Source organism: Nomascus leucogenys, chromosome 4, assembly GCF_006542625.1.
Source record: "Nomascus leucogenys isolate Asia chromosome 4, Asia_NLE_v1, whole genome shotgun sequence".
In the NCBI taxonomy this organism is placed as follows: domain Eukaryota; kingdom Metazoa; phylum Chordata; class Mammalia; order Primates; family Hylobatidae; genus Nomascus; species Nomascus leucogenys.
In genome coordinates this window covers 71,682,417-71,708,145 of record NC_044384.1, presented here as the reverse complement: position 1 = coordinate 71,708,145, position 25,729 = coordinate 71,682,417, and the positions used below count along the sequence as shown (strand labels likewise).

General features: G+C 51.0%; 1 protein-coding gene across 4 annotated transcripts; it reads right to left on the bottom strand.

The window, feature by feature from the left end:
* Positions 1 to 1,206: 1,206 nt before the first annotated feature.
* On the bottom strand, positions 1,207 to 25,427 carry PRELID3A (PRELI domain containing 3A). Of its 4 annotated transcripts, none has more exons than XM_030810788.1 (7): positions 24,953 to 25,427; positions 12,717 to 12,885; positions 11,630 to 11,719; positions 6,483 to 6,553; positions 6,271 to 6,373; positions 4,153 to 4,239; positions 1,207 to 2,366 (listed from the first exon to the last, which is right to left on the bottom strand). In XM_030810788.1, the coding sequence occupies exons 1-6, from the start codon at positions 24,982 to 24,984 to the stop codon at positions 4,186 to 4,188; spliced, it is 519 nt and encodes a 172-aa protein (XP_030666648.1). In that variant the 5' UTR covers positions 24,985 to 25,427; the 3' UTR covers positions 1,207 to 2,366; positions 4,153 to 4,185. The 4 variants fall into 4 exon arrangements, with proteins under 4 accessions (XP_030666648.1, XP_030666649.1, XP_030666650.1 ...); XM_030810789.1 differs by having other exon boundaries at positions 4,156 to 4,239; XM_030810790.1 differs by having other exon boundaries at positions 12,726 to 12,885.
* Positions 25,428 to 25,729: the final 302 nt, after the last annotated feature.

Genomic DNA, 25,729 nt, shown 5'->3' with positions numbered 1-25,729 from the left:
GGCGGAAGGATCACTCAATCCCAGGAGGCGGAAGCCGCGCGCTACTGCACTCCAGAGCGAGACTATGCCTCAAAAAAAAAAAAAAAAAAAAAGACTGAGGCCGACAGGCAGCAAGTGCACTGCGGTTCCTGCTGGCGAGAGTCCCGGACCCTGCGCACCAGCAGCACTGGGTGCCCTCAGGGCCACGGCCTGTGGGCTTCGATGGGAGCAGTAGGCCGCCCGAGGGGGCGTTTCTTCCCAGTGCCAGGCCGGCCAGCAGGGGTGCGGCGCCGCTTCCGGTGCCCCACAAACACTGCTTGGCCACTGAGGCCGAGCCCTGCTCAGTTTTCCCAGACGAGCTGCCTGCTGCCTTATCAGACCACACTCACCTCCATGCAGATGCACATTCCACGGACATCAGACCACACTCACCTCCGTGCAGATGCACACTCCACGGACAAAGCTGCATGTCCGCACTGAGTCCGTTTCTGGCCGGCGGGGCAGGGCGGCCTCTGGCGCTGCGGTTCGGAACCGCCTGCTCTCTGGAACCGCCTGCTCTCTGGAACCGCCTGCCTCTGGAACCGCCTGCTCTCCTCTTCCCCTTCTCACCACTGCACTTGACTCCTTTTCAAAACAAAGAATGAACCTATTTCCAACCAACACAGAAGTTACGAAGACAACTTTACACTAATTAAAATCAACTACTACTACTTTCTCGGTTTAAGAACTGACCACCTCAAGAAAAACTTCTTAAAATTTATACATATTGGAGAGCATAGAAGAATAACCACAACGCACACAGGTGCTTGTTTTTACCCCACTTTGGTCACCAAAGGTTTGAAGTGGCTGGAGTCTGACATTTACAACTGTCCTCGCCTAAAAAATGTGATCGTCCCCCCAAAATACGCAGGGACCTCTGCGTGCCCCAGCCGGTGTGCGACCCTTTCTCTCCATCCCTGCTTCAGAGATGGTTTCCAGATCCCACGTTTCCTTGTTTCCGTCTAGAGCAGAACCACCAGGTGACAAGTTCTAGACCATTCCCACTGGGACATTACAGAGCTGCTGCAGGAGCAAGATGGGCCGCTCAAGGGCGCTGCGTGCCGGGAAGGGCGGCGCAGGGACAGCGCACCAGCACCCCGCTGCCTTCGGGACTGGGGAGGCAGGCGCCGCACAGCTCCACTCAAGATGACGCTGCTTAAACGCAGAAAAAAGACAGACACGAAACAGTTTATCCAGCATGAGCCTATCTGTGTTTAATAAAAGAAGGGAAGAGAAAGGCCACACATACACTTTCATAAGCACAGAAAACTTCTGGAAGGCTTTGCGAAAAAGAGCCGACTGGCAGCTTGTGGGAGGCCTTTACCCTTCAACGGACTCCAGACTCCTGTACTCTTTTTCCACCATAAGCCTGGGTTGCTTTTATGTATTTTTTAAAATTAATGTTGTTTTAAACAACTTTGATTTAAAGATGGTGGGAAAAAGACCTTTGGTCATTGTCCCTCAAACACTCACAAAACTCTAAGGAGAAAAACAGGAACTCAAACCTTGGATACTATGAGGGATCCATGGCCTCCAGCCCCAGCAGGTGAGGCTGGCAAGCAGCGAGGCAGGGCCTCCAGCCTGGGCGCAGGATGTCCCCCGGGCAGGGCAGGGGCAGGCTGGAGGGGGCTGGCACAGCCTGCAGAAAGGGCCGGGAAACCCCTGGACCCCAGCCCTCTCCCCGCATGAGGAACCTCGTCAGGAGAGGCTTAGCCACTCCAGGAAAGACATTTGGGGGCCGAGAAGAAAGCCATGGCCCCAGGCCCCGTAAGCCCCGCAGTCAGAGCCCGCCGAGGCCAGCAGCAGATGTGAGGCCCGGAGCAGCCGCGGGCCCAGGAGAGCTGCTTGCTGATCTGCAGGACCGAGGGGACTGGGACACTGGGACGGGGACGAGGGCGAGGGCGGGGGCGGGGGAGGGGGTGGGGGAGTGGGGGAGGGGGGCGGAGAGGCTGGAGGGCAGCAAACCCGCCAGCGTCTGTGGAGGCGCCTGAGTGGAGGACAGCGTGGGCAGGCGGGCGCGGGCGGCGCGGGCCACCTGCAGGGAGAGAAGGGCCTGGGCCACCGCGGCAGGCAGGACGATGGGCACCGCCCCTAAGGGACACGGGCGAGGGCCTCGCGCCCTCCATCCACTCAGACGGCGGTGGTAGGGCTGGCTGGGGCTGCTCCCTGTTGCACGCTCATGAGGGGAGGGACGTCTGGTCCCGGGGTCACCTGCGACCCGCGATGAGTCCAGCCTAATCCCCCCTCCCCGGCCCTGTGCGCCCTCGCAGCCAGACACGCTCTTCCGTCCCGTCTTTGCTCGTCCTCTCCTCACCTCCTCACCTTCTTTCCTTTCTTCTGGGAAGCATCTGCAGAGACACCAGGGGTCGGCTCGCAGAGGGGCAGAGGGCGCACCACACACCACACTCAAGACATAAACCACACTTATGACACACATCACACATACACATCACACACATGCATATCTTACACACATGCACTCACCACACACCTACACATCACACATACACATCACACACATGCACATCATACAGACATGCACAAATCACACATAGCACACAATACACATCACACACATGCACATCATACACACATGCACACACACCACACACATACACATCACACACCTCACACACATGCACACATACCACACACATATACACATCACATAGCACACACACGTCACACACACGCACATCATACACACATGCACACACACCACACACATACACATCACACAGAGCACACATACACATCACACACCTCACACACATGCACACATACCACACACATATACACATCACATAGCACACACAGCACACACGTCACACACATGCACATCATACACACATGCACACACACCACACATCACATACATGCGCACACACCACACGCATACACATCACACACATATACACATTACACAGAGCACACACTATACACACATCCACACACAGCACACACAAGTCACACACACATCATACAACCATGCACACACGACACATACCACACACATATATACATCACATACACAGAGCACACACACACCACACATATACACATCACACACAGCACACACATCACACACACACCCCACATACCACACACACATATACACATCACACACCACACACATATGCACATCACACACACCCCACACATATGCACATCACACACAGCATACACACACACCACACACACACACCACATATATACACACAGCACACACACAACACACAGCACACAAACACAACATGCCACACACAGCACATGCACACCATACACGCTGCATACACACCACACCACACACACATATATACACACCACACACAGCACACACTCCACACACACCACACTCACCACACACACATATATACTCACCACACAGCACACACCACACACCACACAGACACAGGACGCGAGGCAAGGGAGCTCCTTACAGGCGCTGAACTCAGGGTGCGGGCATGAAGGAGGCGAGGCCCATGGCCACCCCCGGCTTGGGTTCAAGGAGAGCAAAGTGTGGCTTCAGTGACTCAGGCAAAATCAGCACGAAGTTCTTAAGGATCCCCGGACCCACACACGTGGGGGACAGAGGGGGACAGATGTGGATGAGCGGCCCAGAGCAGCACAGCACAGCCTCTGCGGGAGGCGCGTCCTCCCCGGGGTTCAGGCCCTGGTGGCCGCTGGCCATCGGGGCAGGGCCACTAGAAGTCCAGCTGCTGATGGCACAAGAAGCCAGGGAATGTTTGTGAAGCTCAAGGAAACGCCAGAAAAGACTTCCACTGCTAAAAGGAAATGGCCGGCTGTAGCCGTGTGGCCATGCACTGGCTTGGGGCAAGTGAAGAGGTGGGCACAGGACCTCGCTCACAGCAGCACGTGCAGATGCACCCAAAGGACAGTGCCCTGTCAGGCAGGCCTGGCCACTCGTGCCGACTCTGCACAGTCACTGGGATCACCTCAGCAACTCAGCCCAAGGGTGGCTTGCTGGAGAGGCCGAGCTGCCACCATGCGACCCAGAGGGCCTGGAGAGCCACCAGCAGCTGCATATTTCTGGCATCCCCTCGCCATGTGCACCATGCACATGGGTCACAAGAGGCTACAGGGCCCTCCTGGGTGAGTGAATACTGTACTCACCACCATTTATCACAAGCGCAGGCACAGGCCTCCTTAGCTCACAGCGCTTTCAGAGTGTTCAATTATCCACTCGATAGCGGCCCACCCCTGCAAAACAGAAAGATTTCAGCACTGAGTGGGTCGTCCCGCCTCCCGCTGCAGGCAGCAAGCTGCAAGTCCATGGGCTAAACTGCAGACGGCAAGCGCTGCAGTTACAAGGAGACACAGCAGTGACCTTTCCGAATGATCTTCACACAGGCAGGCAGTTCCTCCAGCTCAGAAGGGGGAAGGAAAACAGTGCCTAGGAGTCACTGCTGTGTTAGCAAACCAGCGCCCCGCTTAGCTCAATACGGCAAGTCCTGTCCCTCACCTCCCAAATCCCAGCGCTGAGGCTGCCCCAGGAGGCCAGGAAAGCCCAGGGTGACAACTCCACACACCCCCAACCCCATCCCCTGCACCTGCCCTCAGGCTGCTCCGCTGTTTCCAGGCACAACACCTCTCCCCACCTTGCAGTGATTCTCTCCTAAGCCTTCAACACAACCTCTAATAAAGTGAAATAAAGGAAAGCCAATTTGCCCTCGCTGAGTTTACCCCAATTTTTTCACACAAAAGGTCTAAGGTAGCTGTGGCCTCACTGAATATTCCCTTCCTCTTATAATATTTTGTTTGGCAAACATTTAGGGCTTCTGCCCTAAGCCAAGCATTGGAAACAACGATGGGTGAGATCTGGTCTCCTTCCTCCAGCATGGACAAAGCTCTCCCCCTTTGGCCTTCGCTGCCCTACCTCCTCTGAACTGAGCTAAGCTGCTCAAATCTCTATTTCTCAAATCTGGATTCCACAAAATTAGATAGACAGGCTCTTCTATTGGTGATGAGACTAAATGAAAGCCCTAAACGGTTTTCCACTAGTTGGAGAGTTGAGCATGGAAGGACATTGGAAAGGGAAGTACAGCCTTAGGACTCGCCCACTGATCTCAAAAATGAAGACTCACTTCTGACCCCCAAAAAGGGGGGAAGAGAAAGAGGGAGGAAAGGGAAGAGTGAGGGGTATGAGGGACAGACAAAGGGAAGACATGAGCCTGTGAGGTGGGCCCAGGTGAAAAGCAAAGGCCCTGCCCTGGCAAGTGGCATCCTTTAAATGTGCGGAACATCTTCCTCCCAAACATTCCAGCGCTTTCCATCAACTCTGCTGGAGGGGAGGGCAACCTGGACTCCTAGAACAATCTCTGCCTCCATTCCAGTGCCCTGGACACAAAGGGAGTGCCATGGATGGCCTCCTGGGATCTATCCTTTCTCCTCTCACCTCCACAAAGCTTACTGCCAAATCCTGCCAGAGGGGAGCTGTGAAGACGGCAGCAGGCTCCACAGAAGCATCACTGCAGGAGAGGTTCAGCCAAAGCCACTCAATGCCCATTAAATAGGAAACTACTGTAAGTCCTGAATAGCCTACCTGACACTGTTAACACCTTGTATTTCTGATGTTGTGGGTTAGTTTGCTTTGGTAACTGAGCTTATGACATTTGGGCTCTTTGAAGTGGTAGTTGCCTTGGCTGGGTTTATGCTCCAGGTTTACCCCATACTTTCTCTACTGAGAAGAGTAACTTTGTGGCTCCCTTGGCTTTCACAGACACACTTCCCTCAGACCTGGGTCAGCCTTTTCCTACCCTAGTTTTGAAATACTGTGGCATTATGAGCTCAGCATAAATGGAGAGCCCCAGCACTCAGGATTTTATTTATTTATGTATGTATGTATTTACTTATTTATTTATTTTGAAATAGAGTCTCATTCTGTTACCCAGGCTGGAGTGCAGTGGTGTTTCAGCCCACCGAAACCTCTGCCTCATGGGTCCAAGCAATTCTCATGTCTCAGACTCCCAAGTAGCTGGGACTACAGAGGTGTGCCACCACGCCCAGCTAATTTTTGTATTTTTAGTAGACGGGGTTTCAGCATGTTGGCCAGGCTGGTCTTAAATTCCTGGCCTCAAGCAGTCCACCTGCGTTGGCCTCCCAAAGTGCTAGGATTACAGACATGAGCCACCATGCCCAGCCAGGAAGACTGATGAGACTAAAAATGTCATTTCTTAATCTGGCACTTAACAACTAGAGCACACACAGGACTCCTAGGATTGAGATACATACCTTCTTTGCATTGGACGATATCGTATTGGCCATTAAACTTTCCAAATAACTACCGAGGCTAATTCCCTTCACAGTGATGATGGCTTCTTGTGTGAGCACGGTCCTGCAAAAGAGCAAGAAGAAAAGGGGCTGACCAGCCCTGAGAGAGAGGAGGGTCTGCCCTGCCCTCACCCGTGGCATTCAATGTGTCAATCCCACAGGAGATGACTCACATTTCTGGGTTCTCTGGATGAGGTGTGTACACCAACCTCTCATTAACTGACACCAAATTTGTGAGTGTGATCTTAAAAAGAAAAAAAAGGTTTAGATTGTATTTCTCTTGCATTTCTTCCGAAACCATCTGCCCATACTCTTCCATCCCAAAATTAGCACTTAGTGGGGCCAGAACAAACTTTTAGGCATAGGAGATATGACCACATTAAGTCCTAGGAAACCATGGTTTTGCTGTTCCTTCTGGCAACTGTCATCTGTCTTCTTCCCATGTCCCACTCCACACGTGAGCAGGGCTCTGGCCTTCAAGGTACAGTCAAGCTGCCAAAACTATCAGCAGTTGTACTATAGAAAAGGACAAATAGGCCTGTGTGTCCACATAAGTGAGAGAACGCTTTTCACCTACCCATGACAGCCCACGGAGCACTGTCTCCTAGGACTGGATGGGACAGACTCTGAATCTACATGGAGACTGCAGGGTTCTTGTCTCCTCCAGTACCACTTCCTATAAACAGACTAACTCTTTATGTACATTTATACTTTCTTTCTTTTTTTTTTTTTTTTTTTTGAGATGGAGTCTAACTGTGTAGCCCAGGCTGGAGTACAGTGGCGCGATCTCAGCTCACTAAAAGCTCTGCCTCTCGGGTTCACGCCATTCTCCTGCCTCAGCCTCCCGAGTAGCTGGGACTACAGGCACCCGCCACCACCACCGGCTAATTTTTTGTATTTTTAGTACAGACGGAGTTTCACCATGTTAGCTAGGATGGTCTTGATCTCCTGACCTCGTGATCCACCCGCCTCGGCCTCCCAAAGTGCTGGGATTACAGGTGTGAGCCACCACACCTGGCCTCTTTTTATTTTTTGAGACAGAGTCTTGTTCTGTTGCCCAAGCTGGAGTGCAGTGGTGTGATCAAGGCTCACTGCATCCTCAACTTCCAGGTCTCAAGTGATCCTCCTACTTCAGCCTCCTGAGTAGCTGGGACTACAGGTGCACACCACCACACCGGACTAATTTTTAAATTTTTTGTAGAGATGGGATTTTGCAATGCTGCCCGGGCTGGTCTCAAACTCCTGAGCTCAAGCAATCCTCCCACCTTGGCCTCCCAAAGTGCTGGGATTACAGGTGTCAGCCACTGGGCCCAGCCTATATTTTCTTTTTGAGACGGAGTCTTGCTCTGTCGCCCACACTGGAGTGCAGTGCCTTGATCTCGGCTCACTGCAAGCTCCGCCTTCTGGGTTCACACCATTCTCCTGCCTCAGCCTCCCCAGTAGCTGGGACTACAGGTACCCGCCACCAGGCCTGGCTAATTTTTTTTTTTTTTTTTGTATTTTTAGTAGAGATGGGGTTTCACCATGTTAGCCAGGATGGTCTTGATCTCCTGACCTCGTGATCCACCTGCCTCAGCCTCCCAAAATGCTGGGATTACAAGCATGAGCCACTGCGCCCAGCCTATATTTTGTCAAAACCAATTTAAACACTGGAGCTCTAGAGCCACACTAACAGAATTTTCTGTGATAACAGTAACGTCCTATGCATGCTGTCTGATATGGTAGACACAAACACATGCAGCTAATGACTGATGAATGGAATTTTTAATTTTATTTTATCCTAATTAATTTAATTTTTTTTTTTCTTCAGATGGAGTTTCACTCTTGAGTGCAATGGCACGATCTCGGCTCACTGCAACCTCCACCTCCCAGATTCAAGCGATTCTCCTGCCTCAGCCTCCAGAGTAGCTGGGACTACAGGCACCCGCCACCATGCCTGGCTAATTTTTGTACTTTTAGTAGAGATGGGTTTCGCCATGTTGGCCAGGCTGGTCCGGAACTCCTGACCTCAGAGAAGTCAGGTGACCTGCCTGCCTCAGCCTCCCAAAGTGCTGGGATTACAGGCGTGGGCCACCGCACTGGCCATAAATAGCTTAAAATTAAATAGCCACATGTTGCTGGTGGCTGCCACACTGGACAACAGAGCTCTAGAATTGCTTCATTGTTTAACCCAGTTCACCCTCTTCTCGAAATGCCAATTCTGATAAAAGACCATGTTTTAAAAAGTTTAAACAGTGAAAAGCAAAATAACCTTTCTGTAGGGATAAATACTCGTTTTTTCAGTAATCTCTCACTGAATCCCTCCCCAGCCTCACTGTCCCAATGCAAATGGTTAGTAGGAAATCTCTCTCCTCCTACGGAGTGCCAGGTTATCAAGAGTCTCGCGTGTATGGGCGTTACATTCAACAGAAATATCTAACAGTATCAATTACAAATTAAACTCTGATTAACTGTTGTCATTTTATGTGCAATATTTTATGCAAGTCGCTGTGTTTCATAAACCTTACTTCTCTGAGGTTTGTTCTTTTCTTTTTTATACAAGAAATGTGAGACTCAGAAAATGTAAATAGCATCCCCAAGTTATTGGGCCATCTAGCAATGGCTTCAGGATGCAAGCACATGTCTGTCTTGCTCCAAACCCCATTTCCTTTCCGTCAGACTTCACTGGAGCATAAACTGTTCCTTTTTACATACAACTGAGTTTTCTGGAAGGATAAAGTGGAATTTCATAAGTAAATATTGGTTTTGGGGGGCAGAAAGAATGTAATACATAAGCTGTCAGGAATAGCCAGTGGGGACCCCGACAGGCTCCTGTGACTTCGTGCAGCCTGGAACAAGGAGCCAATAGGACCAGGGGACACTGGCAGAACTCCAGGAAGTACACTAAGGAGCTAGGCTCTATCCTGCAGGTGGCTCAGAGCCTCATCTCAGCACACAGGGATGCACCTGCTGCCTTCTACGGAAGGTGCTCCCAGCTGGGCAGAGTGTGGCTGGCCGACAGCACCAAGCATCCTGGGGGGCTGTTCCCATGGCCACCTGAGAAACTCATAGGAGCTCCCAAGGCCCTCGGGTTGGGGCAGGGGAGCCGCAGGACCAGAGCAGCTCCACTTTCTTTCAAACACTGGGCCTCCCACAAGATGCTGAGAAGATGGGGAGCTGCCCAGGTACCAGTTCGGGTAGTTGTGCATGGCCGCCCGGATGACTTGCTCCTCAGCCCTGTCCCCACCCACTGCACCCACCAGCCCTGCCTGCCCCTGGGCCCAGGTCGCCCTTCCCTCACTGCAGCACCGCTGGCCGCACCTTCAGCTTCAGGCTGGACACTCCATAGCCTGCTGTGCAGGGGCCGCATACTCAAGATGTGCAAAGCAAGCTTACCTCTCTCTTCTCACACCTGCCCCTCATGGGCCACCATTCAGCCTGGCGTGCTAACCAGAGAGCAGAGCTGCACCGTGAGCCTCCTGTTCCTCATTCCCCATGTCTCACCCCAGGTGGCCTCTGCTACCTCTCACCTGGACAATTACCTGCCCGGACTACTGGTCTCCCTGGCTCAGGTCCCAACATCCCCCCCGCCCTCTCTCCACAAGGCTGCCAAGGTATTCTTCCCAACACACAACCCGGCTACCTCACCTTCCTGCAACAAACTCTTAGTGGCTCCCTCTTACCATGAAAACGACCTCCAGCTCCTCTTCCTCTTCTGTGGTCTTGTGCCTGCCCCTCTCCAGCCTCCTCCCTCCCACACCACCTTCCCCTCTTAGTCTGTAACGCCATCTGTTTGTGGCTCTCTAAGGCTCAAGGGCGCCCACTGCCAGTGTGTATGGAGAAGTCCTGCCAGGCTCCCTGTCACCTACCTTCACATAGCCACTTAGGGGAGCTCCTGCTACTGCCACCTACATGGGCTGTTTAGATGCCCACCGTGCGATGACAGAGCCAGTCAGGAGGAAATATCTTAATCCTTGCATTCCCCATCCCTAGCACTGTGCTGGGTACCTGGCAGGCACTTGATACTGTTGGCAGAACCAGTCAATAGTGGTGGCTAGAGCCAACCATGGCACTGGGGACAGAAAAGGGAGGCCAGATGAGGGCACCGCTGACTTCACCCACCATAGCCCATTTCTGTATTTGCTGAAAATAACGATTATTTTATGAAATAAATAATTTTCCTAGCCCATGCATATTCCCCAACATGTTCTTGCATTTGCATTAGGCCAATATACATTTTTTAACTGAGAGAAGTGAGAGAGGAGTGAAGGGGGGAAGTAGCTTTAAAAGTACCTGTTGGGCCGGGCACGGTGGCTCACACCTGTAATCCCAGCACTTTGGGAGGCCGAGGCGGGTGGATCACGAGGTCAGGAGTTCAAGACCAGCCTGACCAACATGGTGAAACGTCCTCTCTACTAAAAATACAAAAATTAGCAGGTGTGGTGGCACGCGGCTGTAATCCCAGCTACTCAAGAGGCTGAGGCAGGAGAATCGCTTGAAACCAGGGGGTGGAGGTTGCAGTGAGCCAAGATCGCGCCACTGCACTCCAGCCTGGGCGACAGGGCGAGACTCCATCTCAAAAAAAAAAAAAAAAAAATGCCTGTTGGTGGTACACACCTGTAGTCCCAGCTACTTGGGAGGGTGAGACAGGAGAGTCACTTGAACCCATGAGGTGGAGGTTGCAGGGTGCTGAGATCCACTGCACTCCAGCCTAGATGAGAGAGAGAGACTCTGTCTCAAAAATAAAAAATAAAAAAACAAAAAAGAAAAAGAAAAAAAAAAAACCCATTGGGAGGCATCACTTGAGACCAGGAGTTTGAGATCAGCCTGGGCAACAGTGAGATCCTATCTCTATGAAAAATTAAAAAAAAGCCAGGAATGGCAGCACATGCCTGTGGTCCCAGCTATTTGGGAAGCTGAGGCAGGAGGATCACTTGAGCCCAGGAGTGCGAGGCTGCACTGAGCTATGACCACACCACTGCACTCCAGCCTGGGTGACAAGGCAAGACCCAATCTTGAAAAAAACAAAAACGTCTGCTGGTTGTTGGGACAGTGGTTATCCTGTGGGGGGTGCCCAAGGGGTCTCAGGGGCTGGTCAAATTCTGTTGCTTGACCTGCCTGCTAGTTAAGAGGTGCGTTCTTTGTGACAATTCATCATTATGTGCATTTTTCTATATACTTATTATACTTGAATAAAAAGATAATAAAATGAATTCAGCCTTTCTATTAAAAACAAGCAACACCTAGACCAAAGGTGGGCTGGAAATATAATTAAACTAAGGCCTTACGCACCACCACCCAGACACGCTGAGCCCCTTTCTCATCTGAGGCCATTGCTTACATTGGTAGAACAAAGTTCCATTTTCTTTTCCACTGGATCCACCACAGAATGTTCTCGGATGTATGTCAAAGTCCTACTGGTTCCTAAAATCTAAAAAACAAAGCAAAACTAGCATAGTGGAACGTTAAAAATTCTACTTCATATCACCACCGAATACCATTGCATTTACTAATTAGTTCACTATTCAAGAAATGATATCATGGGATGCAGCAACGGACGGAGACAAAACCCTCTGTCCAGGGCGCTTCTGCTCCAGCAGGTGAGCCACTGAGCAAAGAAATGAATTCCAACAGAGTGGAGTGTGCGGTAGCACTATGCTCCCGGCAAAATAAAACAGGCTGCGGGCAGTGGAGCTGGGAGGCTCCTCTGCCAGGTAGAGTCTGGGCAGAGCCCCAAAGAGGAAGGTACCACCATAGTGCTAGGGTGGGGGTGTCGGGCTGGGGGCAGCAGGTGCAGGCCCCTGCAGCAGGAGCTGGGCTGACTGAGAGGCCTGTGCCAGGCCAAGGCGTGGACTGCAGGTGGAGGCGAGATCCGGGGGCCGGGTTGGGGTGAGCCGTGCTCAGATTCGCATTTCCAGTGACCTCCCTGGCTCTGGGGAAGAGGCCGCGGGAGGCTGAACCATGGTGAAGCCTAATCCCGGTGCCCTAGGATGCGGCTGGCTGCAGATGCTGGGCTTTAGAGGCGATTAAGCCAGGAGGAGGGGCGCCTGGCGGTGCTAATCCAGCAGGTCTGGGCCCTTTGGGAGAGCAGATGGGGATGCCAGACGCCAGGCGCCGGGCAGAGCCTCCCGCGCCCCCGATCTCAAGGAAGACCCCCCACCAACCCCCCCCACCCCACGCCCTCCGATCTCGAGGAAAACCCACCATCCCCCCAGCCCGCGCCCCCTGATCTCAGGGAAGTTCCCCCGACCGCCACCCCCACCCCGCGACCCCTGACCTCAGGAAAGGCCCCCCCCCGGCCGCCCTCCCACCCCGATGGCAGCCAGAGCGGCAGAGAGACTGACGAGGGGAGGAGGGACGCAGGAGAGGGCGGGGGCGGGAGTGGGGGGGTCGGGCGCGTTCGGAGCCGCAGCCCCCGCCCCGCTCACCGCTCTCACGAGGCCGGGCAGCCCCCACTCGGTGCTGAGCAGGCGCAGGCTGTGCAGGCGGCCGCGGCCGTCCACGCGGCGCTGCAGCACATCCACGCCCAGCACGCTCGGGTTCATCGGGTTCGGGTACTTGCGCATGGCCGCCTGGATGACCGTGTCCCACGGGTGGCTGCGGGGAGAGCATAGGCGGCGGTGAGCAAGCGCCGGGGCCGGGGCCGCAAGGGTGAAGGGGAGGAAAAGCCGCCGCCAGGCCTGCGCAACCCGCTAGTCTCTTCACTTTAATGAAAGGCTCCTCCGACAAATCTGAGGAGTTCCGCGAGCCCTCCCCGGCCGCCGGCTCAGTACCTGCACGCCTCGGCACCTGGCAGCCCCTTGGTTTTTGTTTGTCTGAGGCAGGGTCTCACTCTGTCGCCCAGCAGGCAGGAGTGCAGTGGTGCCATCAGGGTCACTGCAGACTCAACCTCCCAGGCTCAAGTGAACATCCTGCCTCAGCCTCCTCTTGCCCCACCTCCAGTAGCTGGGACTACAGGAATGTGCCACCAAACCTGAATAACTTTTTTTTTTTTTTTGAGACGGAGTCTCGCTCTATCACCCAGGCCGGAGTGCAGTGGCGCGATCTCAGCTCACTGCAAGCTCCGCCTCCCGGGTTCACGCCATTCTCCTGCCTCAGCCTCCCGAGCAGCTGGGGCTACAGGAGCCCCCCACCATGCCTGGCTAATTTTTTTGTATTTTTTAGTAGAGCGGGGGTTTCACCGTGTTCTCGATCTCCTGACCTCGTGAACCGCCCGCCTCAGCCTCCCAAAGTGCTGGGATTACAGACGTGAGCCACCACGCCCAGCTTAACTTTTTTAATTAATTAATTTTTTTTTGAGATGGGGTCTCGCTGTATCACCCAGGCTGGAGTGCCGTGGCACGATCGGGGTCACTGCAACCTCCGCCTCCCGGGTTCAAGTGATTCTTCTGCCTCAGCCTCTCTAGTAGCTGGGATTACAGGCACCTACCACCATACCTGGCTAATTTTTGCATTTTTAGTAGAGTCGGGATTTCCCCATGTTGGCCAGGCTGGTCTGGAACTCCTGACCTCAAGTGATCCGCCTGCCTCAGCCTCCCAAAGTGCTGGGATTACAGGCATAAGCCACCACGCCTGGCCAACTGTTTTTTTTTTTTTTTTTTTTTTTTTTTGAGACGGAGTCTTGCTCCGTCACCCAGGCTGGAGTGCAATGGCTCTGTCTCGGCTCACTGCAACCTCCGCCACCCGGGTACGAGCGATTCTCCTGCCTCAGCCTCTCTAGTAGTTGGGACTACAGGTGCCCGCCACCACACCCAGCTAATTTTTTTGTATTTTTAGTAGAGACGGGATTTCACTATGTTCTCCAGGCTTGTCTCAAACTGCTGACCTCGTGATCCACCCGCCTCCGCCTCCCAAAGTGCTAGGATTACAGGCGTGAGCCACCGTGCCCAGCCCAGCTTTTTATTTAAAAAAATTTTTAAGGTCTCATTATGTTGCCAGGTTGATGTCAAACTCATGGCCTCAATCAATCCTCCTGCCTTGGCCTCCCAAAGTGCTGGAATTACGGGCATGAGCCACCACACTCAGCCTCCCCTTGTTTTATTTCCTGCCATCAGAGTGGTTGCAAGTTACCCATTGCTTTCCAGAGCTCTGTACTTGTTTAGGCCTGAAACCTGCAGGGGTCAGACACATGTCTGAAGGGAGCCAAGTAAGGGGCCACCACACCTGTCCAGCATGGACCTTCCCCCGGACTGCTGAGGGGTTGCTAGCAAGTCACTTTATTGCCCTAATTGTCCTAATCCACCCTTCCTTCAAGGTGTGCTCTCTCCCAGGAAGCCTCTGAGCCTCCTGCAAGGACAAACATTCTCTGACAAGATCATCATTTCTTCAAAAGTGCCCAGAGAGGTTTGTCCAGCATATGTATAGACACAGCCCAGAGGCAAGCCCGTATGTGTGCACACACATATGCACCATCACATTCACATGTGTGCACATATGCATGCAGACACACATATATGCACATACACACACATCTTGAAAAATTAAACTGGGATTACACTCAATATATGGGTTTACCATCCACTTTTTATAACTGCTGATAAACATTTTCCTATATCATGAAGCCATTTTCAGGAATATGATTATAAACGGCTGTACACTAGGTCATCTTGTGGCTGTGTATATTTCACCAGTCCTCTGTGGTGGGTTATGTTATGTAGATTGCTTCCACTTTTACATGATAAATTATAACAGTAGAGAACATTTGTATACATTAGTCTTTCAACATATCTAATTCTTCCTTAGGATGAAGTTGTAGAAATGAAATTTCCAAATGAAATATGAAAGATTATAAGGATACTGAAGTTTTTTGTTCCATATTTGAGGTCAATTTTCAATATAACAGAGTGATCATTAATTTACTTTACCCTCATCAAACTCTTGTCCTAGGTGAAAGTTAGCAGCAGGGCCTAGATGAGAACCAGGTCTCGCAGCTCCCTAACCTGTTCTTTCTATTACATTCAGTGGCCTCTAAATTGTCAGGGCCTGGCCTAGAATCCTCTCTTAACAATAGAACACTTATGTTCAGTTTTTCAAACCATGCAGTTGTGTCACTCAGTTGACGCATTCCACTGGCTAACCTAAAGAGGGGGATGAAGAAGCCAAGACTGGGTGGTCCTGATCACTCTAGGAATTCAGTCAGAGTGGAGCCCTTTCGTCTCTCTGAGGTTTAGGGAAGAACTGTCAGGGACATAGCAGACCCCAGATCTAGGTAAGGAACTTGAATCTAGAGATACATGTGAAGCAGAAAGGGTCCCAGTCTCCCAGGAGAGCCTCCTCAATGAATAATCTGAAGGCTTTTCAGTTAAGTTCCTTAGACTTGTTCCCATAGAAATCATTACTTTAAGCAGAATAGGGTATGCCTTCTAACATTAAGCTTAAAATAATCTAAACATTGAGAGATTTTTGCATTAAGCTTATCTCAAATAATGTTTCTTTCATGTAAAATTCTTGCATCTTAGGGCTGGATGCAGTGGCTCATGCCTGTAATCCCAGCACTGTGGGAAGCCAAGATGGGCAGATCACTTGACGTTAGGAGTTCAACACCAGCCTGGCCAACATGGTGAAACCCCATCTCTAAGAAAAATACAAAAATTAGCCGGGCATGGTGGCAGGCGCCTGTAATCCCAGCTACTTGGGAGGCTGAGGCAGAAGAATTGCTCGAACCCGGGAGGTGGAAGTTGCAGTGAGCCAAGATAGCGCCACTGCGCCCCAGCCTCAGCAATGAAGCAAGGCTCCATCTCAAAAAAAGAAAAAACTTACATCTTTCTGGCTGATGATTTAAACTAAATACAATCTGCTTAAAATATGCACATAATAAATAATTTTACTAATTACAGCAGGATGACCACACAAGTTAATACATATAGCAACAGAACAATGGAGGAAAATGATAAATATAATAATAAAACCTCAACATCTCTAAAATGATGATGTCTAAGCACAGCAAGTCAATAGCACACACTTTGGTTAAAGAAAATAGCCTTGTCTGGCTGGGTGCGGTGGCTCACGCCTGTAATCCCAGCACTTTGGGAGGCCGAGGCTGGTGGATCGCGAGGTCAGGAGATCAAGACCATCCTGGCTAACACGGTGAAACCCCGTCTCTACTAAAAATACAAAAAATTAGCTGGGCGTGGTTGTGGGCGCCTGTAGTCCCAGCTACTCGGGAGGCTGAGGCAGGAGAATGGCGTGAACCCGGGAGGCGGAGCTTGCAGTGAGCTGAGATCGCGCCACTGCACGCCAGCCTGGGCAACAGAGTGAGACTTCGTCTCAAAAAAAAAAAAAAAGAAAAGAAAATAGCCTTGTCTGGGCACAGTGGCTCATGCCTGTAAATCCCAGCACTTGGGGAGGCTGAGGCAGGAAGACTGCTTGATGCTAACAGCTCGAGCCCAGCCTGAGCAATGTAGCAAGACCCCTCATCTCTACAAAAAAATAAAACATTAACCAGGCATGGTGGCACACCCCTGTGGTACTAGCTATTTGGGAGGCTGAGGCTGAGGCAGGAGGATCACCTGAGACTGGAGGTCAAGGCTGCAATAAGCCATGATTGTACCACTGCACTCCAGCCTGGTTGACAGAGCAAATGCCTGTCTAAAAAAACAAAAACAACAACAACAACAGAAAGAACAAAAATAGCCTGACACGCTTTCAATGGGCAAAAATAGACAAGTCTGGTAATATCGAGTACTGGAATGGGTATAGGAGATAGGACAACAGGAAGTGCTGCTGGTGGACACAAACTGGCACAGGCACTAATGGGAGCAGTTTACCCAGAGAAGCTGAAAATGGACACCCCGCCCCTGCCAAAATCAGTCAGGGTTCTCAGCCACCTTGTTTAGGCAGAAGAGGAATGTGCCGAAGTTTATTTTCAAGAGGAGCAGAGAACTGCCTACTCAGAGATCCCCAACCAGGCGGCAGGAGCCTCCTCTGCTGCTGTTCACAGAGACCTCTGGGGAATCCTATCCCCCAAGGGCAAGAGGCCTCTGCTGCCACCTAACATGGATGGCTCCCCACATACACGTGCCCTAAATGCTGTGACACCCTGTGTGTGGTGGGTCTGCCTGGCGGGCTAAGGGAAGCTGGTTTCTGTGCTGGGGAATGAAAAGGAGTAACAAAGGACTCTCTAAGCACCAACAGTGTCGGAAGATGAAGAAGGAGGAAATTACATGATGTCTGGGATTTGCCTAAAATAACCCAAGGGAAGGAGCAGTGGGTGGGGACACAGAGGACCCCGGACTGGCTGCCAGAGGGTAACTGTTAAGATGGGGGTGGCACCGGCTCTCAGTATTCTAGTCTCTCCATGTTTGCATAGTTGTGAAATTTTCATAGTAAAAAATTTGTCTTAAAAAGATTTAAGGCCAGGCACAGTGGCTCATGCCTGTAATCCCAGCACTTTGGGAGGCTGAGGCAGGCGGATCACTTGATAGGAGTTCTAGAACAGCCTGGCCAACATGGTGAAACCCAGTCTCTACTAAAAATACAAAAATTAGCTGGGCATGGTTGGTGGCGCACACCTGTAGTCCCAGCTACTTAGGAGCCTGAGGCAGGAGAATCGCTTGAACCTGGGAGGCAGAGGTTGCTGTGAGCCAAGATCGCACCACTGCACTTCTGCCTGGGTGACAGAGTGAGACCCTGTCTCAAAACAAAACAAAAAAATAAAAATTAAAAAAAAAAGATTTAGGCAGACCAGGTGTGTTGGCTTATGCCTGTAACCCCAGCATTTTGGAAGGCCGAGGCAGGAGGTTCACTTGAGACCGGGAGTTCAAGACCAGCCTGAGCAATAGAGCAAGATCCCTATGTCAACAAAAAATACCAAAATTAGCCAGGTGTGGTGGCGCGCACCCATAGTCCCAGCTACTCCAGAGCCTGAGATGGGAGAATCACTTACGCCAAAGAGTTTGAGGCTGCAGTAGTCGTGATTGCGCTACTGCACTCCAGCCTGGGCAATAGAGCAAGACCGTCTCTAAAAAAAAGAAAGAAAAAAAGATGTAGGCAGCCAAAAACAAGATAATAGGCCTGCTACACCCCACCACCAAGTGACCCAAGGCCTCCTCCATCAGCTGCTCCTTAGCATGCGGGCCACACACCCTGGTGGCTCCAAGACCTCTTCCAGACACAACTGTTGTCACAGTGCTACTGAGACGTGACTGACCTTTTTTTCTGGCAGGGGCGGAGGGGTGGGGGGAGGACCAAGTCTCACTCTGTTGCAGAGTGAGACTGGAATGCAGTGGGTGTGATCTCAACTCAGTGCAACCTCCACCTCCCGGGTTCAAGCAATTCTCGTGCCTCAGCTTCCTGAGTAGCTGGGACTACAGGCGCCCGCCACCACACCCAGCTAATTTTTGTATTTTTAGTAGAGATGGGGGTTCACCATGTTGACTAGGCTGATCTCAAACTCCTGACCTCAGGTGATCCACCCACCTTGGCCTCCCAAACTGCTGGGATTACAGGCATGAGCCATGGTGCCCGGCCAATGACTGGCCTTTTTTGCTGTATTGACATTTGCACTGATTCTGTAAAAGCAGTAAAAGGACAGAGTCAGTATCTTCCCAGCATCAAGGCGGGGCTCCAAATTGCATGTGGTCACTGCAGTCCTCACTGCTGTGCACTTGGGAAACAATGCCAGTTTCTTAGGGACATCTGTGATTAAATGGCCAAGTGATTAGTTTTATGACTGCTTGACCCCCGAGTACTCTTCTCTTTGATATTCTGTGTGAGGGAACAGAAGTGCACCAGAGCGCCTCTGCTGCTGCTGCGGCCCAAGTCCCTCGACTGTGGGGTGTCTGAGGGGCGCCGACACTTGTTCACTCTGAGTGGGAGCCCCTGTCTCTCTGCTGCTTTCCACTGCCTGCCTCTTGTACTTGAAAGAGCAATAAACAGAAAGAACAATAAAAACAGATAAACTTTGCTTATTCAGACTTGGGGATCTGGCAGATGATTTCTTGAAAATTAACAAAGTAAGCCTGTGCTTCAAGGAAAACAACTGATAGCATTTGCTGCCAAAGATAAAATTTGAGCTTTAAAGTGATAATTTGGCCAGGCATGGTGGCTCACGCCTGTAATCCCAGCACTTTGGGAGGCCAAGGCAGACGGATCACCTGAGGTTAGGAGTTCGAGACCAGCCTGGCCAACATGACGAAACCCCGTCTGTACTAAAAATACAAAAATTAGCAGGCCGTGGTGGGACGCACCTGTAATCCCAGCTATTTGGGAGGCTGAGGCAGGAGAACTGCTTGAATCTGGGAGGCAGAGGTTGCAGTTAACTGAGATCAAGCCACCGCACTCCAGCCTGGGCGACAGAGTGAGGCTCTGTCTTGGAAAAAAAAATAAATAAATAAAGCGATAATTGAAATTTCAGAAAACTTCTATCTGCTACCAGGAGCTGGATGACTGCCCCATGCTGCACGCTCAGTAGAGGCCTATATTCCCAACGATTCCAAGTCATACTTGGGTTAAAGACTCATTCATATACAGGACAGGCCAATGGGTTTGTTGTTGTGGTTGTTGTTTTAAGAGACGGTGTGGCTCTGTCACTGTAGCCTCAAACTCCTGGGGTCAAGCAATCCTCCTGCCTCAGCCTCCTGAACAGCTAGGACTACAGGCACAAGCCACTACACCTGGCTAATTTTTGTATTTATTTTTTGTAGAGACGTAGTCTACTATGTTGCCCAGGCTGGTCTCAAACGCCCGAGCTCAAGCGATTCCCCCCGCTAGGCCTCAGAGCTCAATACTCTATTCATTATAGTTTCAGGTTTTGTATTCCAACTAAGTGTTAAGAAGCTACCATTTCTTTTGTCATAGTAGGAAAGAATAGCCATAACTACTTAAAAAGACTACTAAGATACTCCCACCTTTTCCAGCTGCATGTTTGTGTGAGGCTGGGGTTTATCCATACACTTCAACCAAAACTATATATTGCCAAACACAGACTGCAGAAGCAGATACGAGAATCAAGTTATCCCCTATTAAGCCAGATATTGTAGATATTAGTAAAAACAGAAACAGCGCCACTCCTTTCACTAATTTTTGGAAAATACAGTTTTTTATTCAGAAACATTATGTTAACATAACAGGTTTATTATTGTTAAATTTAATGAATTAACTTTTTCAATTTCTCATTTTTAATTTCTAATATGGTAAATATTGACAGATATAACCCACATAAGCAAAACTGTTTAGGATTTTGCTAAGTCAAGAGGTCCTGAGGCTGAAGAGCTTGAAATCCACTGGCCTAAGTGGGCACTTGATTGAGTGGGAAGTAGACACAGGGCTGGTCACTGCAGTTCGATTTGTAATAAGGGGAAAACTTAATGCCCTTCAATAAGAAAAAGAATGGTGGCACATTCACACAGCTATTAATATCTATCTATATCTACATATATTTATGTAGACATCCATAGACATCTCATATGGATGGATTTTCGAATAACAATAGGGCTAGGCGCGGTGGCTCACGCCTGTAAACCCAGCACTTTGGGAGGCCCAGGTGGGCGGATCACTTGAGGTCAGGAGTTTGAGACCAGCCTGGCCAACATGGCGAAACCCCATCTCTACTAAAAATACAAAAATTAGCTGGGCGTGGTAGCAGGTGCTTGTAATCCCAGCTACTCAGGAGGCTGAGGCAGGAGAACTGCTTGAACCTGGGAGGCAGAGGTTGCAGTGAACTGAGATCCTGCCACTGCCCTCCAGCCTGGGTAACAGAGTGAGACTCCACCTCAAAAAAAAAGAAAAGAAAAGAAAAGGCCGGGCGCAGTGGCTCATGCCTGTAATTCCAGCACTTTGGGAGGCCAAGGCGGGCGGATCACAAGGTCAGGAGATGGAGACCATCCTGGCTAAACTAAAAATACAAAAAATTAGCTGGGCTTGGTGGCGGGTGCCTGTGGTTCCAGCTACTCTGGAGGCTGAGGCAGGAGAATGGCGTGAACCCGGGAGGCGGAGCTTGCAGTGAGCCGAGACTGCATCCCTGCACTCCAGCCTGGGCGACAGAGCGAGACTCCATCTCAAAAAAAAAGAAGACAATATGACACATGCGTATACAAAGATGCGGTAAAGTGAACATCTGGAATATAGACCCCCTTAGAAGGATGCCCACCAAACTCATCCTCATGGCTGCCTGCAGGGAAGGAGACACAGCGGAACAGCAGTGGGGAGGGGAAGAGCAGGCTTCAACTCATCTGTAATGTTTAATTTCTCTTCCCTGTCCCTAGCTGGAAGGCAAGCCTGCTTTAGGCATGACTCCCGTGCCCCAAAGCCCGTCCTGCCCTGAGACAGGCATGGCCAGACATTCCTGGCAGCTGTCAGAATCAAAGGTGTGTGCAGCCTTGAACCCTGCGGGAATTCTATTTGTGATGGGCTTTGTTACTGACGATTTTGTCATAGGTCTGCCTGAAACCTCAATGCTGGGAAGAAGACATTTTAAACCCTGTCCATTTTTAAATGCCCCTTTCTATATTTTGGCCATATATTTTAAATTATATTTAAACTACTTTCACCCCTGTCTAGGTAACACACACGTTAATTCAGTGGCCTTTCCCCGGGCTCTCTGTTTTTGTCCGAGTATTTACACTGCTGTCTGCTGTGAGTGATCTCGGGTGGAGTTTCTTCTCAATGTGGACACAGGAAGAAATCTTGATAAGATCAAAAGTGTTTGTGCCTAATTATTTCTTCATTTCAAAAGTACTGTAATCCCAGCACTTCAGGAGGCCGAGGTGGGTGGATCACTTGAGGTCAGGAGTTTGAGACCAGCCTGGCCAACATGGTGAAACCCTGTCTCTACTAAAAATACAAAAAAATTCACCAGGCGTGATGGCACACGCCTGTGGTCCCAGCTACTCGGGAGGCTGAAGCACAAGAATTGCTTGAACCTGAGAGGCAGAGGTTGCGGTGAGCCAAGATCGCGCCACTGCACTCCAGCCTGGGCGACGGAGCAAGATTCTGCCTCAAAAAAAGGAAAAAAAAAAAAAAGTAAATTTATTATTTCCAATCAAATGTTCACCTAACAGTACAACAAACTTTTTTTTCTTTAAGTATAGAAAGAAAAAGAAAGGTCTATAATCCTCAAAGGAAAAAAATCAGGGGTTTCAATGGACGAAACAAGGGGAAAACTGCACAGTAAGTCCAGCCAGGAAGCCAGACTTCCAATTTGTACTGTCATTTGGATGCTATGCCACCTCATGGTACCACCTCATGGTACCACATCATTCATAACCCGTCCAGCCACAGGTCAATGACAGCATCCTCGGCCAGTCACATTCCACATTTGTCAGGCTTCATTCCGGCCCTTTGCTTTTAAGTTCAAAAGTCTATGGCAGAGAATGAGCACCTAGTTCACAGCCAGCTCCAGGGATGACCGGAATTCCTTTGGTGGATAGCTCCCCCTGTCCTGGAAGGACATCTGATCTCCATGTGAGATTCCTCACCCCTTCTGAGCACCTGCTAGGCGCCAGGCCCCGGCGGGGTGCCAGGAATACAAAATGAATGACGGGAGAAATGAAATACTGACACTCTACCACATGGTGAGCCTCAAGAAAATCATGCTAAGTGAAAGCAGCCAGACAAAAAACACCCCATATTGCAGGATGACATTTACATGCAATGTCCCAACAAGGCGAATTCATAGAAACAGAAAAGATTCCTGGTTGCCTGGGGCAGGGGTGAAAATGGGGTAAAATGTGAAGCTAATGAGCATGGGGCACCTCTGCAGGAGGATAGAAGTGTTCTAAGACTGGACTGTGTGTGTGATGGTCATACTTAGCAAAACTTAATGAATTATACACTTAAAATGTGTATAATTTTATGGTATGTAAAGTATACTTCGGTAAAGCTTAAAAAAAAAATGGGAGTTAGCAGCTGCAACAATTTTCAAAAGCATCAACTGTGATTTTTCACAGCTGGCTATTCATTTGTGCTTGTCCACAGACATTTCACAAACCTCTAGGGCAGACCTCGGCCATTCCATGAGAAAACTGAGCCCCAACCGCCTGGCACTCCTGGTATGCAATGACTTAACTGTCCATAGCATCCAGACGGCTCAGTGATGCCCCCATCCTTGTTGCTGATGGAAACCCACTTGAGAAACACTGCAGGCCATACAAAAAATTAGATCCCATCAAGTCTAAAGGCTTCATGAAAAATAATTTCAGAGGTTTTGAAACCACTTGATATATTTTTATTATAATTTTACGTGTTTAAAGTCAGGCCAGTCACGGTGGCTCACACCTATAATCCCAGCACTTTGGGAGGCCAAGGCGGGTGGATCACCTGAGGTCAGGAGTTCGAGACCAGCCTGGCCAACATGGCAAAACCCTGTCTTTACTAAAAATACAAAAATTAGCCAGGCATGATGGCCTACACCTGTAGTCCCAGCTACTCAGGAGGCTGAGGCACGAGAATCACTTGAACCCAGGAGGGGGAGGTTACAGTGAGCCAAGATTGCACCATTGCACTCCAGCCTGGGTGACCGAGCGAGCCTATGTCTCAAAAAAAAAAAAAAAAAACTCCAGCCTGGGTGAAAGAATGAGACTCTGTCTCAAAATAAATAAATAAATAAAAAGAGTCAAAGGATGACAATTTCCGTCCATGCAGTACTTTTTTCCCCCCAAAATAAAATGTTTAATGCTTAAGTGAGGTCAGATAATTAAAAAATCTTTGTTGCTGTAAATTAACATTGAAGAATCATTTCAGTGTGTCACAGATCACTGACTTAAGGAAAAGATACCACTTAGGTTAGGGGGGCACTTTTTTCTTTTTATTTGCACAATTTATGGAGTATATGTGCAATTTCGTTACATGCATAAATTTCGCAGTGATCATATCAGGACTTCTAGGGTATGCATTACCCGGGAAGGTGCCTTGCACCCATTAACCAATCCTCATTATCCTCCTTGCACCCACCCCCTCACCCTTCAGAGTCTCCATCATCTGACGTTTGACTCTCTACACCCATGTGAACACATTCTTAAGCACCCACTTAGGAGTGAGAACATGCGATACTTGTCTTTCTGGGCCTGGCTTCACTCAAGATAATGACCTCCACTTACATCCGTGTGCCGGGGGCGCATTTTTAAACAGTTCGAGGTTTTCCACGCTGGCTTGGAGGCCTTCCATGCCTACAAGTGAGTTCAGGGCCAGGGCCCCCCAAATGCCTTCTTCCCTTTTAGCTTCCTCCAGAGCTCACAGCCCGCCGTGGGCCCTCCGTGAAACCCGCGGAAGGTTTATGACAATCTCGGCAAAGGCGCCAGCTTGCAGGCCTCTCCCCTGCCCAGCTCCCGACCCCAGGAGAGCAGCGAGCGCCAGGCCCCGCCCGCCCCCAGCTCCTGCCGCCCCCGCCCCCCGGCTCCGAACGCCCCCGCCCCGGCCGCCCCCACTCGAGCTGCCCCCGCCCTGGCTGTCGACCACCAGCGGGGCCTCTGTGCCTGCCGCCAGGCCCCTGCGCACGCCGGCGGAGCGGCCGGACCCGGCGCAGAGCCTCACCCAGACCGCGGTCCCGGGGAAGCGCGCGTGCCCCTCTCCCGGACGCCGAAGTTGCGGTCTGGGAACGGCCGGCGCGGGGCGGGGAACTCCGCGAGGCCCGCTGTGAGGTCCGGCCTTTCCTGGACCGCTCCAGCCGGGCTCGGGAGCAGGAGCCGGCGTCTGGACCGCCCCACCGCGGCCCTCAGCCCGGCCTCACCCAAACACGTGCTCCGAGCTCCAGATCTTCATTGCCGCCGGCGCAGGGCGCGGGCTCTAGGATCCGGGCCGGGTGCTTTGGGCCGCGCGGCTCCGGGCGCGGCGTGGGCGGGGCCTCGATGGGCGGGGCGCACTTGGATGCCGCCCACCCCGTCTGGTGGCCCGGCTGGCTGCAGCGGCTAAAAATAGCTCTGCGGGCGCGTCTGTGGCGCAGCCCCAGACCTGCGCTGCTACCCTGGGGCGCGCGATGCAGGCTTGCTGCAGATGCCGCGGGCGTAGGAGGCGACGCTCGTTCTTACTCCCATTGTCCAAATTCTCCTAAGGCCCTGTCCAGCTACGCCGGTTTATACTGTCAGGGACGTGTGATGAAAAACAAACCTGTCAACCCTCAAAACTCCACTGCAGTTTGGGTCTTGAACAAACCAGCATGTGATGTGCATCACAAGCAATCCGCCAAATAGGCTGCAAAGACAGAAATCTCAGCCTGTATCAAACAGCCGGGAGGATGCAACCTACGCCACGCATGCTCCCGAGGTAAACGAGACAGCCCTCTGGGGAGGGGACTCCACTACACCATTTGTCGCAGAGTTCATCCTAAATTCGCCTGATGATGGAGTGGCCATTGGTAAATGCAGTGGCCATTTGCGTTTGCTAATTGCCTTTATCCAAAGGAAAAATGAATTTTTCATATCTTTATGACAGGAGGTAGGTTTACAATTTGGAGCCAGGTGCTCTCTGGTAGCTGGGCTCCTACCCTCCCACAAAACTGGGAGACGGG